Source organism: Oncorhynchus gorbuscha, linkage group LG21 (genome assembly GCF_021184085.1).
Source record: "Oncorhynchus gorbuscha isolate QuinsamMale2020 ecotype Even-year linkage group LG21, OgorEven_v1.0, whole genome shotgun sequence".
Lineage (NCBI taxonomy): Eukaryota > Metazoa > Chordata > Actinopteri > Salmoniformes > Salmonidae > Oncorhynchus > Oncorhynchus gorbuscha.
This window is the reverse complement of record NC_060193.1, coordinates 30620519-30638752: the sequence shown is the minus strand read 5'-3', so window position 1 is coordinate 30638752 and position 18234 is coordinate 30620519. Positions and strand designations below refer to the sequence as shown.

At 44.6% G+C, this 18234-nt stretch overlaps 1 protein-coding gene across 4 annotated transcripts in view; it reads right to left on the bottom strand.

Moving 5' to 3' along the window:
* afap1 (actin filament associated protein 1) overlaps window positions 1-18234 on the bottom strand; it is a 128200-nt gene that overhangs the window by 7568 nt on the left and 102398 nt on the right. For 3 of the 4 annotated variants that reach the window (XM_046318989.1, XM_046318987.1, XM_046318988.1), the window contains 7 exons: window positions 14843-14926; window positions 10315-10396; window positions 7339-7491; window positions 3954-4165; window positions 3476-3621; window positions 1004-1118; window positions 349-588 (listed from right to left, as the gene is read on the bottom strand). In XM_046318989.1, coding sequence (XP_046174945.1) covers window positions 349-588; window positions 1004-1118; window positions 3476-3621; window positions 3954-4165; window positions 7339-7491; window positions 10315-10396; window positions 14843-14926 — 1032 coding nt within the window. The remainder of the gene's footprint in view (window positions 1-348; window positions 589-1003; window positions 1119-3475; window positions 3622-3953; window positions 4166-7338; window positions 7492-10314; window positions 10397-14842; window positions 14927-18234) is intronic. The other variant, XM_046318990.1, reaches the window with a different exon arrangement.

Here is an 18234-nt window from a genome sequence, read left to right as displayed (position 1 = left end):
CATCAATGAAGGGATCATAGATTTCTCCTGGATTCACCTGGTCAGTCTATGTCATGGAAAGAGCAGGTGAACACTGCGCATACAACATGTTAAAGGGAGAGCTAACTCCAAAATCAAAGTTATTAGATGGAATTCAGATGCTGTCAATCTCTCCCAATAATTTGGGTTTAAGGCCTTGAGATTTTGATTAATGCATATAGCAGGATCTATACAACAAATGCCATAAGAGACTCGACTTTAGACGATTTGAACTTTGAATTTGAGGTGAACTATCCCTTTAAGATGACAGAAAAGTACACAGTGTTAATTAAGGTTGCGTAAATGTTAAGACAGCAGAGCGTTAGTCACCTGAGTACCGGCTTTAGTGTTAGTGTTAGCTGAGGAAGAGGAGGAGAGGAATTTGGATTTAACAGGGCCAGGGGTTTTGCAGTGGTTGGAGGAAGAGGCTAGGCGGCTGGGCTTGGGGGAGTAGCGGGCGGCCAGCTTGGGCGAAGGCATGTTCTCATAGAGGTCAGCATCCTCATACAACACCTCCTCTCTCAGACGTCGCCCTCCGGTGGCAGGGCTGGAGTATAACGCCTCTGGGTCCTTATGTTAGAGGTAGGCATGCAGAGAGGAGAGGAAACGGAGGAGGAGATTAAAGGAAATAAAGAGAAAGAAAAATAAGAGAAACAAGGACATGAAAAGGGAATAAAGGGAAGGAGTACATTTGAAAAAGAGCAAAAAAAGAAGTCAGGAAAAGGGGAGAAAAAAAAAAGTTAGGAAGCCAAAGGGTTGTTATTGTTACAGAAAAGTGAGCTAGAGCAGAGGAAAGCACTTGCACAATTATTAATCAAAGTCGGATTAGAGTGAGAAAGAGGAAGAGAAACAGAAAGATACCCGATGCAAGCCATCACAAGCAGCGCAGCATCCAGATATAATAGTTACTGAGATATTGCAGAAATATGTGCGCTAATTTGTTTGTTTTCTCAGTGCGTGCGTGTGTGTGTGTGTGTGTCCTTACCGTTCCATTGATGGGCACATCATCATAGTGCAGTGCCATTCCAGAGGGGCAGGCATAACCGTTCACAGGGTTGTCCAGATAGGGGTTGGGAGATACAACGCGCTTACTAGTGAAGCTGAGGAGAAAATGCACATATCCATGAGTGAGTGATAATACATCAGGGAATCGACATATAAAAGGTTGTTACAGTCCAAAAGTAATGCGCTTATATAACACGTGGAGTCTAGTGGGGAATATGGAGAGGTTTGTCCGTTGAAGGACCTTTATAGCTGGACACTTACACTGAGTGTACAAAACATTAAGGTCACCTTCCTTATGAGTTGCACCCTCCACTTTTGCCCTCTGAACAGCCTCATTTACTCAAGGCATGGAAGCTACAAGGTGTCGAAAGCGTTTCCACAGAGATGCTGGCCCCATATTGACTCTAATTGCTTCCCTCAGTTGTGTCAAGTTGGCTGGATGTGCTTTGGGTGGTGGACCATTCTTGATGCACACGGGAAACTGTTGCGCGTGAAAAACACAGCAGCGTTGCAGTTCTTGACACAAACTGTTGCGTCTGGCGCCTACTACCATACCCTGTTCAAAGGCACTTAAATGCTTCGTCTTGCCCATTCAGCCTCAATGGCACACACACACAATCCATGTCTCAATTATATCGAAGCTTAAAAATATATTTTTTTAACATGTCTCCTCCCCTACATCTACACTGACTGAAGTGGATTTAGGAAGTGACCTTAATAAGGGATCATAACTTTCGCCTGGATTCACCTGGTCAGCCTATTTAATGGGCAGAGCAGGTGTTCTTAATGTTTTGTACACTCGGTGTATGGCGGTCTCATATATTGCCAGCATCATACAAATAACAGTTCAGACATTTAGTGCTCCCTTGGGTATGCAGACGCTTCATCCAGCCCTTGCAAAGTGTATCGTGTTATTGTGTGGGGAGGACTGGCCTGCACACAGTGCTTTTGTGAAACCCCTCTTGGTCAGAGTGACACATCAAATGGCCAGAGAGCGGGAAATAAATTGGTCCAGAGATGTCCATTCCTAACTGAATGGGGGTCTGAGCGGCTGAGGGAACAACACACATACTTTTTGAGATTCAAAAACATACATTATCTGCCCCCAAAAAGATGAGCTATTTCTGAGATCCCCAATAGGGTGATAAGTACGGTGCATTCAGAAAGTATTCAGACCATTTTTCCATATTTTGTTATGTTACAGTCTTATTCTAAAATTGATTAGATAGATGAGAAACACAATACCCCATAATGACAAGCGAAATAGACTTGATTGGAGTCCGCCTTGGTCATGATTTGGAAAGGCACACACCTGTCTATATAAGGTCACACAGTTGAATGTCCGTGTCGGAGCAAAAACCAAGCCACAAGGTCGAAGGGATTGTCCGTAGAGCTTCGAGACAGGATTGTGTCGAGGCACAGATCTGGGGAAGGGTAGCAAAAAATGTCTGCACCATTGACGGTCCCCAAGAACACAGTGGCCTTCATCATTCTTAAATGGAAGTTTGGAACAAATAAGACTCTTGCTAGAGCTGGCCGCCCGGCCAAACTGAGCAATCGGGGGAGAAGGTCCTTGGTCAGGGAGGTAACCAAGAACCTGAGCTCCAGAGATCCTCTGTGGAGATGGGAGAATCTTCCAGAAGGATAACCATCTCACCAGCACTCCACCAATCAGGCCTTTATGGTAGAGTGGCCAGACAGAAGCCACTTCTCAGTGAAAGGCACATGACAGCCTGCTTGGAGTTTACCAAAAGGCACCTCAGACCATGAGAAACAAGATTCTCTGGTCTGATGAAACCAAGATTGAACTCTTTGGCCTGAAGGCCAAGTGTCATGTCTGGAAGAAACCTGGCACCATCCCTACAGAGAAGCATGGTGGCAGCATCATGCTGTGGGGATGTTCTTCAGAGGCAGGGACTGGGAGACCAGTCAGGATTGAGGGTAAGATGAACGGAGCAACGTACAGACAGATCCTTGATGAAAACCTGCCCCAGAGCACTCAGGACCTCAGACTGGAGCAAAGGTTCACCTTCTAACAGGGCAAGAACCCTAAGTACACAGCCAAGACAATGAAAGAGTGGCTTCGGGACAAGTCTCTGAATGTCCTTGAGTAGCCCAGCCAGAGCCCAGACTTGAACCCAATCTAACATCTCTGGAGAGAGCTAAAAATAGCTGTGCAGCAACGCTCCCCATCCAACCTCACAGAGCTTGAGAGGATCTGCAGAGAAGAATGGGAGAAACTCCCCAAATACAGGTGTGCCAAGCTTGTAGCATCATACCCCAAAAGACTCGAGGCTGTAATTGCTGCCGAAGGTGCTTCAACAAAGTACGAAAATGTAATATTTCTAAAAACCTGTTTCTGCTTTGTCATTATGTGGTATCGTGTGTAGATTGATGAGGGACAAACGGCAGTGGGTGTGCGCGCACGCGTGTATGTGTGTGTGTGTCTAACCAGAAGGACTGCTTGGCCAGCTGGATGACGTTAGCGGTAGTCTCTACGTCTATGTAGTCGTAGTGCAGGGCAGCAGGGTCTGTGGTGGAACCAGTCTCAGCGAGCAGCACCCCCAACCACCGACCCATACTCTCAGAGGAGGATGCCTGGAGAGAAGAGGAGAGGTGGGTAAGAGATTATTACGCTAATTTAAAGAAACTAGTATCTATATATTTATTGGTTTAGAAAACAGGTGTACCGATGTATAAACTTCAACAACAACAAAAAATGATAAAACAAGAGATAATTTCTTTCCATCCAATCCGTACTATCACTACAACATTAGCACTTCACAGTGCCGTAGGACAAAATTGCCCAACGACACTGATTTAAGGTCAGACCTGATGACCACGAAGGTTCAGAGTTAGCGAGGGTAAGCTGATCCTAGATCTGAACCTAAGACTAACCTCCACCCCGAGCCAATTGACCGCCAACCTACCTCCAGTACAGCCACCTCCTGTCCATTGCGGAGCAGGCGGAAGGCGAAGGGGTGTTTGGAGTCCAGCCCTGGGCTGACCTCGCAGCCTCGGAGGGGCAGGCTGGCCATATGGGTCTTCAGGTCAGCGCGGTCCTTATGGAGCAACAGCTGGTTGTCCTTCAGACGACACCAACGCTCACGCCAGCGGTTGTTGGACATCACGTTCAGGTAGCCTGTCAATCAGACAAGACGGACCAGTTAGGACAAAAGGGTGGGGTAAAATGGCGAATAGCAAAACAGCAGACCAGAAAATGAGTCTATAGCTGCAGTTCTGGCTGTTCTCATTCAAGACATTTCCCCATACGTTCTATAAGCCCTCTATATAACAAATACCTATACAACCAAATCCACCCTTTATATACAGTGGCAAGAAAAAGTATGTGAACCCTTTGGAATTACCTGGATTTCTGCATGAATTGTTCATCAAATTTGATCTGATCTTCATCTAAGTAACAACAATAGACAAACATAGTGTGCTTAAACTAAACACACAAATTATTGTATTTTTCTTGTCTATATTGAATACATAATTTAAACATGCACAGTGTAGTGTCGTGTCGCTATTCTATAAAATCCTTTCTCTGTAATTAATATTACCTGATTGAGCTTATCATGTAAATGTAATTAACTAGAAAGTCGGGGCACCACAAAATAATATTTATAGAGCTGTTATCTTCCGAATAAACTCTTATAGACCTAGTAATATTTTACATCAATAGCAGTCAATATTAATCATCACCTTATTTCAGTCTGAAACAAGAATTTACAACTTTCAGATATCTTCACGAACCCTGGTTAACAAGTTGAATCAGCAATACAAAATTGGGTTTAATTGTTAATTTACTAAATACCTCATCAATCACACAGAATTACATATACACAGAATGAATCGTACATTGATAACAAATTATGTCATAAAGGAAAACGTCCTTAGCAGACGGAACAGATATGACAGCTGGTTACACAAAGAAAAGGGGGCTGGATTTGAGTGAAAGAGTGGGAAGACTGAGGAACAAAGGGAGATGCGATGTCTCTACCGGACCGTAGGCAGCTACTCTATCGTAAATACAGTATTTTATGCATTCTAAATTACCGCCCATTTGGAAAAGGAAAATGCAATAAATATTTACTCTGAGCTGCACTTCAATAGTTTGGTGGTAGATGGATGGCCGTGTTGCTCAACAGAGTCCTTTGAAGAGTGTCTCTGGTGGTGAACGGGAAACGTTGTAGTGTCGTCGTTCGGTGGTAGATGGGATACTCCATCTGTCCTTTCCTAGCCCATGTTTTTAGCTGCTGGTGCTAACTCAACGGCTAGGATGTCTCAATTCTTTAGTGAATAAGAGTTCAAAGTTCATACCATTCACAACCAAAGCTCGCGCTGAGGTTGGCTTAGTTCTGTAGTTGACATGCTAGTCCTTCTAACAGGAGGTTACATTTTTCATCAAGGTTTTATATAGTGGAGGGAGAAGGGTGTGTTTTCATAGTTTTATAACCCATGTCTCTTCACCGGGAACGGGCCACTGTTTGAGCAGAGCCCTAACCTTATGAAAACCCAAATCTCTCATTTGGGAGCTATAATTACATTGAATCTTTTCACCAATAATTTTATATCCAAACATTTAAATTGCACAACAATTCCATGTGAATCTGATAACTATAATGTGTAGACTTTCCACTGTACCGTTTATGTCAACCTATCATTGAGGAGAATGTTTCAGATGACAACCGAACTGACATCATATTCATTAAGTGCCAACGCATATGTTCAACTGGTCGGATTACCAAAATATGGTTCATTTCCCCAAGGGATTTTCAATAGTCACATCAGTAGGGTAGAGAGAGGAAAAAGGGGGGAAGAGGTATTTATGACTGTCATAAACCTACCCCCAGGCCAGCGACATGACAGTAGGTTGGAAAAAGTTTGAACCCCTAGGCTAATGACTTCTCCAAAAGCTAATTGGAGTCAGGAGTCAGCTAACTTGGAGTCCAATCAATGAGACAAGATTAGAGATGTTGGTTAAAGCTGCCTTGCCCTATAAAAACACAAAAAATGTGAGTTTGTTATTCACAAGAAGCATTGCCTGATGTGAACCATGCCTCGAAAAAAAGAGATCTCAGAAGACCTATGATTAAGAATTGTTGACTTGCATAAAGCTGGAAGGGGTTACAAAAGTATCTCGAAAAGCCTTGATGTGCATCAGTCCACGGTAAGACAAATTGTCTATAAATGGAGAAAGTTCAGCACTGTTGCTACTCTCCTTAGGAGTGGCAGTCCTGCAAAGATGACTGCAAGAGCACAGCGCAGAACACTCAATGTGGTTGAGACGAATCCTGGAGTGTCAGCTAAAGACAGAAATCTCTGTTGACAAGTCTACGATAAGTAAAACACTAAACAAGAATGGTGTTCATGGGAGGACACACCGGTAGAAGCCACTGATGCCCCGAAAAACATTGTTGCACGTCTGAAGTTTGCAAAAGCACTCCTGGATGTTCCACAGCGCTACTGGCAAAATATTCTGTGGACAGATGAAACAGTTGAGTTGTTGGAAGGAACAACACAACACTATGCGTGGAGAAAAAAAAGGCACAGCACACCAACATCAAAACCTCATCCCAACTGTAAAGTATGGTGGAGGGAGCATCATGTTTTGTGGCTATTTTGTTGCCTCAGGGCCTGGACAGCTTGCTGTCATAGGCGGAAAAATAAATTCCCAAGTTTATCATGACATTTTGCAGGAGAATGTTAGGCTGTCCGCCAATTGAAGGTAAACAGAAGTTGGGTGATGCAACAGGACAACGACCCAAAACACAGAAGTAAATGAACAACAGAATGGCTTCAACAGAAGAAAATATGCCTTCTGGAGTGGCCCAGTCAGAGTCCTAACCTCAACCCGATTGAGATGCTGTGGCATGACCTCAAAAGAGCAGGTCACACCAGACACTCCAAGAATATTGCGAAACTGAAACAGTTGGTGGTCAAAAATTCCTTCTGACCGTTGTGCAGATCTGATCCGCAACCACAGAAAACGTTTGGTTGAGGTTATTGCTGCCAAAGGAGGGTCAACCAGTTATTAAATCCAAGGGTTCACATACTTTTCCACCCTGCACTGTGAATCTTTACACGGTGTGCTCAATAAAGACATGAACATGTATAATTGTCTGTGTGTTATTAGTTTAAGCAGACTGTGTTTGTCTATTGATGTGACCTAGATGAAGATCAGATCAAATTTTATGACCATTTTATGCAGAAATCCAGGTATTTCCAAAGTGTTCACATACTTTTTCTTGCCACTGTAGGTTGACCTCTAAACCCCAGATGTGCTCTAACCCCTAAGAGGTGTCTTACCACAGGTGGGTATGTCCTCTTCGGCTGAAGAGGTCTGTTCGTCAGTGGACGGCTTCTTTTTGCCCAGGCCAATGATCTTAGTTATCTTCTTTCCCGCCCCTTTTCCCAGCGTGCCTCCCTTCTGACTCTTCTGAGAGTCCTTCTTTCCTTTACCTGAGAGAGAGAGAGATAAAGAGAGAGGGAGAGGAAGAGAGGAGGAAAAGAGAGAGAGAGGGAGTGAAAGAGCAAAGAGAGACATGCAATGTCAGAGAGCTAGGTAATTTCATCAAGGTAATTTCACCTTTAATTTCACCTTTACGAATGAAAAAAATATTACATCAGCTATTTGACCAGATTGTCATATTATTTGAATATTTAGGTCAGTAATTAGGCCTCAATTCTACTAACCAAAGAGGCCCACAGGCACAATGACAGTGCACATTCTCCTGTAAATACCGCTAAACTGGACTAAACCCGGTCATAAAGCCTGTCTCTCTGTGTGTCTGAATAGAAAAGCTGCTGGTCGTCTGAGGGTTGTTTGGATTGTGTGGTCTGCGGTGAGCAGGGTTTGGTCGAAGAGATCCACTCTGGAAACTGCCAGAAGGGTAAACGAGAGATGAGCCACAGACAGAATGACAAGAATAGACGTCACATAGTTGAGAAGAGATGATGGAAATGGCCATAAAATTATTTGTATTGTATAGTGTGTGACAGGGAGATTCACTGACTAGAAAGTAGTGCATATTCCTATAAGCTTTTGTCTTAAGAAAACGGCAATATTTAAAAATTCTCCCAATATCTGCAGAGTTCGATTATCTGCATCATACCCATGTACATTATTACCTGTCAATATCCATTAATTACTACAGAATATAGTATAACTCCCCCTTCACAAAGTTGTGGAGGTCCCATTTTCCTTTGTGGAGACGGACACAATAGTGAGACAGAAAGAAGAGAGGGGTTTTCTGAGGCAGGGGTGCAAAATTCCCTGTGAATGATGTCATTGTAGTGAAGCAGCTGACGCTCGGAGTCTGGAGTGCTTCTGCAGACAGACGCTTACGCTGACACACACACAGAGAGACGCAGACAGACGTAAGACACACACACCTCCGCTGCCCTGCAGGAATCAACTCAAATCCCGTTACCCTGATAGTGATGATATCTACCAAGGCGACAAATCTTATCAAATATGTGGCCATTTCTGCCACACACACACACACACACACACACACTAGACTTCGGGCCTAAGGTAGGGAGCCAGACACACATGTGTGAAAGAGCTTCACTTTGAATGATTATAATAATTTTCCTCTTCTTTTTGCCGTGAAAGACAGGGGGGAAACTCTCTGATCAGGCTAATTTGATTCCACTGAGTCAAGTTCGCTTCTTACCAGCCATGGAAGGAATGTGGCTGATTAAGCTGAAAAAGGGGGTTTGGAGACTCGTTTTTCTCCCCTCAGAAAGTGGGCAGCTTGGGTGAAATGGTGTGAGAAGAGTGGGTCTGTGGTAGTTGTTTGGCTTGGAGATGCAGTGGTACTGTAGAGATATGAGGTGATATCATCAACCACTGGCTCGCCACTGGTGACATAGTGTATGGACTCAAACCACCACCCAACCCTACTCCGTGGGAACTAGATATGAGAGGATTGGAGGAGTGCAAGCAATATGACAAATATTCAACCTAGCCTATCAGAGGGCATTGTGGAGCTTTACCATAGTCTTAGTTCTACATGAAGTGCATATAGGGGTAGGGGATATGGGTCAATTTGGGATTGGGCATCAAATAATAATTGATGAATAAAAGTGGTAGCCAAGCAGCATTACCCCTCCAATCCTACAGAGGGCAGTATCATAATACACTCACAATTGGTCTCACCAGAGGGAGCACAACAAATGCATAGACTTACAGCAATCTGTCAAAGGCCATCAGTCAGAGATCGTGTGCATATTTCCACAACAATCACGGTTTCCCAGCTGTGATATGCAAACTATTAGACACAGGTCTATTAATCACAGCCTGGGGAGAGAGAGCGAGAGAGTCTGCGTGCGTTGGTTTGTGCGTAATGAAACCAAACACAAACAGCTCTAAATTCCAGAGAATCCAAACAAGAGGTCTCGACAAGTTAAATGAACATGTGAACCCCGCGGAATTGAGCTTGTCGAACAAGCAGACGCTGAATAATCCCATCCTGCTATTTAGATATGGAAAAAAGTTTCCATATCAACTAAACATGGAATAAATCCAAATGCTCAAGTCCATTGTTGCTGTAGCTAATCTCAATCATACTCCCCTGAACACACAAGCTGCTCTGACCCTGAAGAAAATACACCCCATCTCCAATCAACATAGAGTATAGAGGGATTTACAGCTGGGTCAACGCTGAAGAAACACAAGGCTTCATGAGCATTAAAGCTGCAATACTGTATGTAACTTTTTGGTCGACCTGACCAAATTCACATAGAAAAGTGTGTTATAGATCCGTCATTCTCCTTTGAACGAACGTCTAAAAAAGTGATAGATCCGTTCTATGTGCTCTATTTCTATGCTTCCCGGTCTTAAGTTTAGTTTTTGCTCTATTACTTTCGGCTTTGAACACCAGCTTATATATATATATATATATATATAATATATTTCACAGCGGTTTAGATGGTACAATGATTCCCTACACAAAACTTGCTTGTTTTTGTCACTGAAATGACTCAAAACAACTAAAATTCTAGCAACTAGGAAATAAATGGCAGAGCGATTTCTGCATAGTGCATCTTGAAGACTAAAGGATAAAGAATATGAATCTAGAGCTAAAACATGACTTACATGCCATTACTCATTTAAATTCCAGGGGGACAGTATTGAACCAAGGGAAAGTCCAATTGAGAAGAGATTCTTTCACACCAATATCAAGAGTGTGTGTTCAAAACCAGAATGCCATTAACCCAGGATGATGTGCTGTACTTCGTGTAGCTATCAAAGTATTCCAGACCATTCCCTGGTCTCACCTTGGTCCTTACAGTCGGTGACGGTGTGTCCGTTCTCATGGGGCGGCTCGCCATCTGAGCTCGGCCTATCACATGACACCTTCTGCAATGGAGGAGTTAGAACTGTTAGACAGATATTTACATTTTTAAAAACATATATTTAACCCTTATTTTACAGGCAAGTTGACCAAGAACACATTCTCATTTACAGCGACAACCTTGGGGATAGTTACAGGGGAGAGGAGGGGGGGGGGGGGTGAATGAGCTCATTGGAAGCTGGGGATGATTAGGTGGCCATGAGTATGGTATGAGGGCCAGATTGGGAATTTAGCCAGGACACCGGGGTTAACAATAAGTGCCATGTGTTCTTCAGTGACCACAGTGTGTCAGGACAACCGTTTAACGTCCCATCCGAAAGGCGAAAGCCTACACGGGGCAACGCTCCCAATCACTGCCCTGGGGCATTAAAAAACAAATAATAATTAGAACAGAGGAAAGAGTGCCTCCTACTGGCCCTCCAAAACCAATTCTAGCAGCAACTGGTCTCCCATCGAGGGACCGACCCGGACCAAACCTGTTCAGCTTCAGAGGCAAGCCAGCAGTGGGAGGCAGGGTGGTACACGTGCAGACAGAAATATAAAAACAGACAAACACACACGCAGACACAGAGCGAGAGAGAGAGAGAGAAATACAGAGACGCACACACACAACCATATACATAAAACACACACTGTACCCACAGAGAATCTCGGAGAGCATCTGCAACATGTTATGGTTGAAATAATTAGGCTAGGCTTCTGTGTACTGTGCCAGCTAGGGAGCGGTTTGTCATTAAACTCCTTCTGATCTGCCTAATTTTCCACCACCGTACACACACACACACACACACACACACACACACACACACACACACACACACACACACACACACACACACACACACACACACACACACACACACACACACACACACACACACACACACACACACACACACACACACACACACACACACACACACACACACACACAAGCTCTGTACAATAAGGCTCCAACAGTTCCAGTAAGTTTACCTGTTTTCTCCAGGCTATTGAAATCCAATAACACACTCTTCCTTCACCTCCCTACACACACTGTGCCAGAGTTGTAATTAAGTGCTATTTGGCACAACAATTACAGCTTTTACTGCAATGTGCTGCCCTGGCATCCTGCTTGTTATTAGGGAACACAGGCGAGGGGCCCTATGGCAGCATACAGGGATATGTGTGCGTGTGCACTGCTCAAAAAAATAAAGGGAACACTAAAATAACACATTCTAGACCTGAATGAATGAAATATTCTTATTAAATACTTTTTTCTTTATATAGTTGAATGTGCCGACAACAAAATCACACAAAAATGATCAATGGAAATCAAATGTATCATCCCATGGAGGTCTGGATTTGGAGTCACACTCAAAATTAAAGTGGAAAACCACACTACAGACTGATCCAACTTTGATGTAATGTCCTTAAAACAAGTCCAAATGAGGCACAGTAGTGTGTGTGGCCTCCACGTGCCTGTATGGCCTCCCTACAACGCCTGGGCATGCTCCTGATGAGGTGGCGGATGGTCTCCTGAGGGATCTCCTCCTAGACCTAGACTAAAGCATCCGCCAACTCCTGGACAGTCTGTGGTGCAACGTGGCGTTGGTGGATGGAGCGAGACATGATGTCCCAGATGTGCTCAATTGGATTTAGGTCTGGGGAACGGGCCGGCCAGTCCATAGCATCAATGCCTTCCTCTTGCAGGAACTGCTGACACACTCCAGCCACATGAGGTCTAGCATTGTCTTGCATTAGGAGGAACCCAGGGCCAACCGCACTAGCATATGGTCTCACAAGGGGTCTGAGGATCTCATCTCGGTACCTAATGGCAGTCAGGCTACCTCTGGCGAGCACATGAAGGGCTGTGTGGCCCCCCAAAGAAATGCCACCCCACACCATGACTGACCAACCACCAAACTGGTCATGCTGGAGGATGTTGCAGGCAGCAGAACGTTCTCCACGGTGTCTCCAGACTGTCACGTCTGTCACATGTGCTCAGTGTGAACCTGCTTTCAACTGTGAAGAGCACAAGCCACCAGTGGCGAATTTGCCAATCTTGGTGTTCTCTGGTAAATGCCAAACGTCCTGCACGGTGTTGGGCTGGAAGCACAACCCCCACCTGCGGACGTCGGGCCCTCATTCCAGCCTCATGGAGTCTGTTTCTGACCGTTTGAGCAGACACATGCACATTTGTGGCCTGCTGGAGGTCATTTTGCAGGGATCTGGCAGTGCTCTTCCTGTTCCTCCTTGCACAAAGGCGGAGGAAGTGGTCCTGCTGCAGGGTTGTTGCCCTCCTACGGCCTCCTCCACGTCTCCTGATGTACTGGCCTGTCTCCTGGTAGCGCCTCCATGCTCTGGACACTACGCTGACAGACACAGCAAACCTTGCCACAGCTCGCATTGATGTTACATCCTGGATGAGCCGCACTACCCGAGCCACTTGTGTGGGTTGAAAGCACCGCCAGCATTCAAAAGTGACCAAAACATCAGCCAGAAAGCATAGGAACTGAGAAGTGGTCTGTGGTTATCACCTGCAGAACCACTCCTTTATTGGGGGTGTGTTGCTAATTGCCTATAATTTCCACCTGTTGTCTATTCCATTTGCACAACAGCATGTGAAATTTATTGTCAATCAGTGTTGCTTCCTTAGTGGACAGTTTGATTTCACAGAAGTGTGAATGACCTGGAGTTACATTGTGTTGTTTAAGTGTTCCCTCAATTTTTTTGAGCAGTGTATAAATATACAACAAAATCACACAAAAATGATCAATGGAAATCAAATTTATCAACTCATGGAGGTCTGGATTTGGAGTGACACTCAAAATATATATATATATATATATATATATATATATATATACACACACACACACACACACACACACTTGAAGTCAGAAGTTTACATACACCTTGGCCAAATACATTTGAACTCAGTTTCTCAATTCCTGACATTTAATCCTAGTATAAATGCCCTGTCTTAGGTCAGTTGGGATCACCACTTTATTTGAAGAATGTGAAATGTCAGAATAATAGCAGAGAGAATTATTTATTTAAGCTTTTTCTTTCATCACATTCCCAGTGGGACTGAAGTTTACATACACTCAATTCGTATTTGGTAGCATTGCCTTTAAGTTGTTTAACTTGGGTCAAACGTTTCGGGCATCCTTCCACAAGCTTCCCGCAATAAGTTGGATGAATTTTGTCCCATTCCTCCTGACAGAGCTGGTGTAACCGAGTCAGGTTTGTAGGCCTCCTTGCTCACACACGCTTTTTCAGTTCTGCCCACACATTTTCTATAGGATTGAGGTCAGGGCTTTGTGATGGCCACTCCAATACCTTGTTGTCTTTAAGCCATTTTGCCACAACTTTGGAAGTATGCTTGGGGTCCATTTTGAAGTCCCATTTGCGACCAAGCTTCAACTTCCTGACTGATGTCTTGAAATGTTGCTTCAATATAGCCACATAATGTTTCTTCCTCATGACGCCATCTATTTTGTGAAGTACACCAGTCCCTCCTGCAGCAACCCAGACCAGAGGACATTTCCCCAAAAAGAATGATCGTTGTCCCAATGTGCAGTTGCAAACCGTAGTCTGGCATTTTAATGTTGGTTTTGGAGCAGTGGCTTCTTCCTTGCTGAGCGGCCTTTCAGGTTATGTCGATTATAGGACTCGTTTTACTGTGGATATAGATACTTTTGTACGTGTTTCCTCCAGCATCTTCACAGGGTCCTTTGCTGTTGTTCTGGGATTGATTTGCACCTTTCGTACCAAAGTACGTTCATCTCTAGGAGACAGAACGTGTCTCTTTCCTGAGCGGTATGATGGCTGCGTGGTCCCATGGTGTTTATACTTGCATACTATTGTTTGTACAGATAAACGTGGTAGCTTCAGCCATTTGGAAATTGCTCCCAAGAATGAACCAGACATCTTGGAGGTCTTGGCTGATTTCTTTTGATTTTCCCATTATGTCAATCCAAGAGGCACTTTTAGGTAGGCCTTGAAATACATCCACAGGTACACATCCAAGTGACTCAAATGATGTGAATTAGCCTATCAGAAGCTTCTAAAGTCATGACATTATTTTCCAGTGTTTGCCAAGCTGTTTAAAGGCACAGTAAACTTAGTGTATGTAAACTTCTGACCCACTGGAATTGTGATACACTGAAATATAAGTGAAATCATCTGTCTGTAAACAATTATTGGAAAAATGACTTGTGTCATGCACAAAGTAGATGCCCCTAACAGACTTGCCAAAACTATAGTTTGTTAACAAGAAATTTGTGGGGGGGTTGAAAAACAAGTTAATGACTAAGTGTATATAAACTATAAACTATGTATGTACGTATGTCCTTACCTTCACGTTTATGTGTTTGTGCACACGTTCGTTTTGATTCTGAGTTTTGCGTCTCGCTGGTGTGTGCAAGTGTGTCTTTCTGTGCCTGACCCGGCGTTCTGCTCCTTACCTTCTCCAGGTCGGGCTTGTGTACAGGAGACCCGGCGCCTGCTCCGTCTGAGTCCCCTCCGTTGCTGCACACCTCCCTCATCACCTACAGGAAGAGGAAGACCAAACACACAAAGACAGCACTGTTTAGTTACAACAATGCGTCATCAGTTCATGCTCATTTCAAGCATGGGAGCTAGATTGAACAGGTCATGTCAACGACAATGCATTTCATTTCAAAAACATGTTACATCAGCAGATGGATCATCGTGCAGTATGAAACACACGCAGTATGAAACACACGCAGTATGAAACACACGCAGTATGAAACACACGCAGTATGAAACACACGCAGTATGAAACACACGCAACATGACTGACGGAAAAGTTGCGGGGGAAAAGGGCAACGGCTCGGTACACAGATAGCTGTACAGTACTTGATGACAGCCATTGGTAGATTGCCATTGTCGCATCCATTGTGAGACGCAACAATTGTGTTATGTAACACGCCCATTCAGAACGGCACATCCAGGGATATCCACACATTTCATGGGGGCGTGGACGGGCCGCCAGTTTGGATCAACATGACCTCGCAGAACCTCCGACCTGGCAACCCATCAACAGCACAACCACCACCATATTGAGTCAATATCATTGACACATGAGCAGCGAGTGAATGAATGATAATGCTATGCTAGGTTAACCTGCGAGGGGTGACTTGGGGACTACTGTGGAGACAGGCAACACGTACACGAGCACGTACGCGCACGCAGGTATGCGGGCGCGCACACACACAAACAACCCTCAAAACACCCACACACACACACAACCCTTCAAAACCATCCGCGTCTGTCCCCGCAGTGGAGTTCTTCTCAGCGTCTCTGCTCACCACAGTTCATTGGCTTTGGCTGGGAGCGAACATAATTGGCTCTGCAGGGAAATTACAGGCTGTGGCTGGGCTCCATGGTTTTGGCCCTAGCCAGAGCGTTGCTGGAACGATTGGGACAGACATGAACTAAATGTCTCCCTATCTGCCATCAGGGAGAGGCAAATCACACAGTTTATATAATATTATACAGATAAAATCAAATCAAATGTTATTGGTCACACATATTTAGCAGATGCTATTGCGGGTGTGGCGAAATGGTTGGGTTTGGAGGGCTTAAGGACTTTCGTCATCTGCCAATAGAGGGGTGTTTTGTTATATCTGGGAGAATACTCTTCATATATGCTTCACATCAATCTAGTGCCATAAACATTTGTGGCATATAACTGGAAAAAATTCTTCTCTGCTGAATCTGTGAATGGCAGTGTTCTTATTGTGAGTGACAACCTATACTTTAACACCATGCATACTATACTGCATGTACATGGATAAAGATCCATGGTGTAAAGGAACACCTAGGTGAGAATGCTGTTCATTGACTATAGCTCAGCGTTCAACAGCATAGTGCCCTCAAAGCTCATCAATAAGCTAATGATCCTGGGACTAAACACCGCCCTCTGCAACTGGATCCTGGACTTCCTGACGGGCCGCCCCCAGGTGGTAAGAGTAGGCAACAACACGTTTGTCGCGCTGATCAACAACACTGGGGCCCCTCAGAGGTGTGTACTTAGTCCCCTACTGTACTCCCTGTTCACCCATGACTGGCCAAACACGACTCCAACACCATCATTAAGTTTGCTATTGTGCTGACGACACAATAGTGGTAGGCCTGATCACAGACAACGATGAGACAGCCTATAGGGAGAAGGTCAGAGACCTGGCAGTGTGGTGCCAGGACAACAACCTCTCCCTCAATGTGAGTAAGACAAAAGAGCTGACCGCGGCCTACAGGAAAAGGTGGACCGAACAGGCCGCCATTAACATCGCCGGGGCTGTAGTTGGAGCGTGTCGAGAGCTTCAAGTTGCTTGGTATCCACATCACCAACGAACTATCATGGTCCAAACACAAGACTGTCGTGGAGAGGGCACGACAACACCTTTTCCCCCTCCGAAGACTGAAAAGATTTGGCATGGGTTCCCAGATCCTCAAAAAGTTCTATAGCTGCACTATCGAGAGCATCCTGACCGGTTGCATCACTGCCTGGTATGGCAACTGCTTGGCATCTGACCGTAAGGCGCTACCAAAGGGTAGTGCGTACGGCCCAGTACATCACTGGAGCCAAGCTTCCTGCCATCCAAGACCTATATAATAGGCGTGTCAGAGGAAAGCCCAAACAATTGTCAGAGACTCCAGCCACCCAAGTCATAGACTGTTTTCTCTGCTACTGCATGGCAAGCGGTACCGGTACCGGACCAAAAGACTCCTCAACAGCTTCTACCCCCAAACCATAATACTGCTGAACAATTATTCAAATGGCCACTATTTACATTGACTCCTCCCCCCTATTTGTTTTGTACACTGCTGCTACTTGCTGTTTATTACCTATGCATAGTCACTTCACCCCTACCTACATGTTCAAATTACCTCGACTAACGAGTACCCCCGCACATCGACTCGGTACCGGTACCCCCGCATACAGCCTCGTTATTATTTTATTGTGTTACTTTTTATTATTTTTTACTTGAATTGATTTGGTAAATATTTTCTTAACTCTTCTTGAACTGCACTGTTGGTTAAGGGCTTGTGAGTAAGCATTTCAAAGGTAAGGTCTACCTACACTTGTTATATTCGGCACATTTGACAAATAAAGTTTGATTTGATGTGTACACATACAGGCATCCACACTCTCGTGCAGGACACGGGTGTTGCCAAACATCGAGTGGCCCCAATGCAAGATGATTGCAGAGGAAGGATTTCAGGCAACACTGGCAGCAAAGGACAATCATAACAGCCTGACTGGGATAGGACTTGAACAGTGATTATAGAGCGAGACTGTGAGTGCAAACAGGCAACACACAGTGTGAGACGCCAAGCAGCCACTGCAGACCAGTAACCATATGACATGCAACATTATATCTCACCAGGCCTGCTTGCAGAAACAGGGGGATAATTACCACAAGACAAAAGAGAGGGAGGAGGAGAATAAGAGGAGGAAGAGAAAGATTACTAGCATTGGCCGAGTAGAGAAGAGGAAGAAAAGCAGGTCATGTCGAAGACGAGCGCTACAGAGACAAAGGAGAGATGAGGTAAGGAAACAAGGAGAAAAATATCAAATTCACGAGACCAAAAGGCACTGGAAAGGATTAGAAAGGTAGTAGCAACCCTATATGGACTGTTAGATTCCATACACAGTTCATTAGCCACACAATTTCTGGTTTTCACATTAGTAAACTGTTTTGGTGCGCCTCAAGGCTCTGTTCTAGTCCCGTCTCCATTTACCAATGTAGTCTTACATGGCTCAGTTCTTTACAGGGACATGGTATTGGATCATAATCCTCCGACTAGGGTGGGATTTATCGGAGATCTT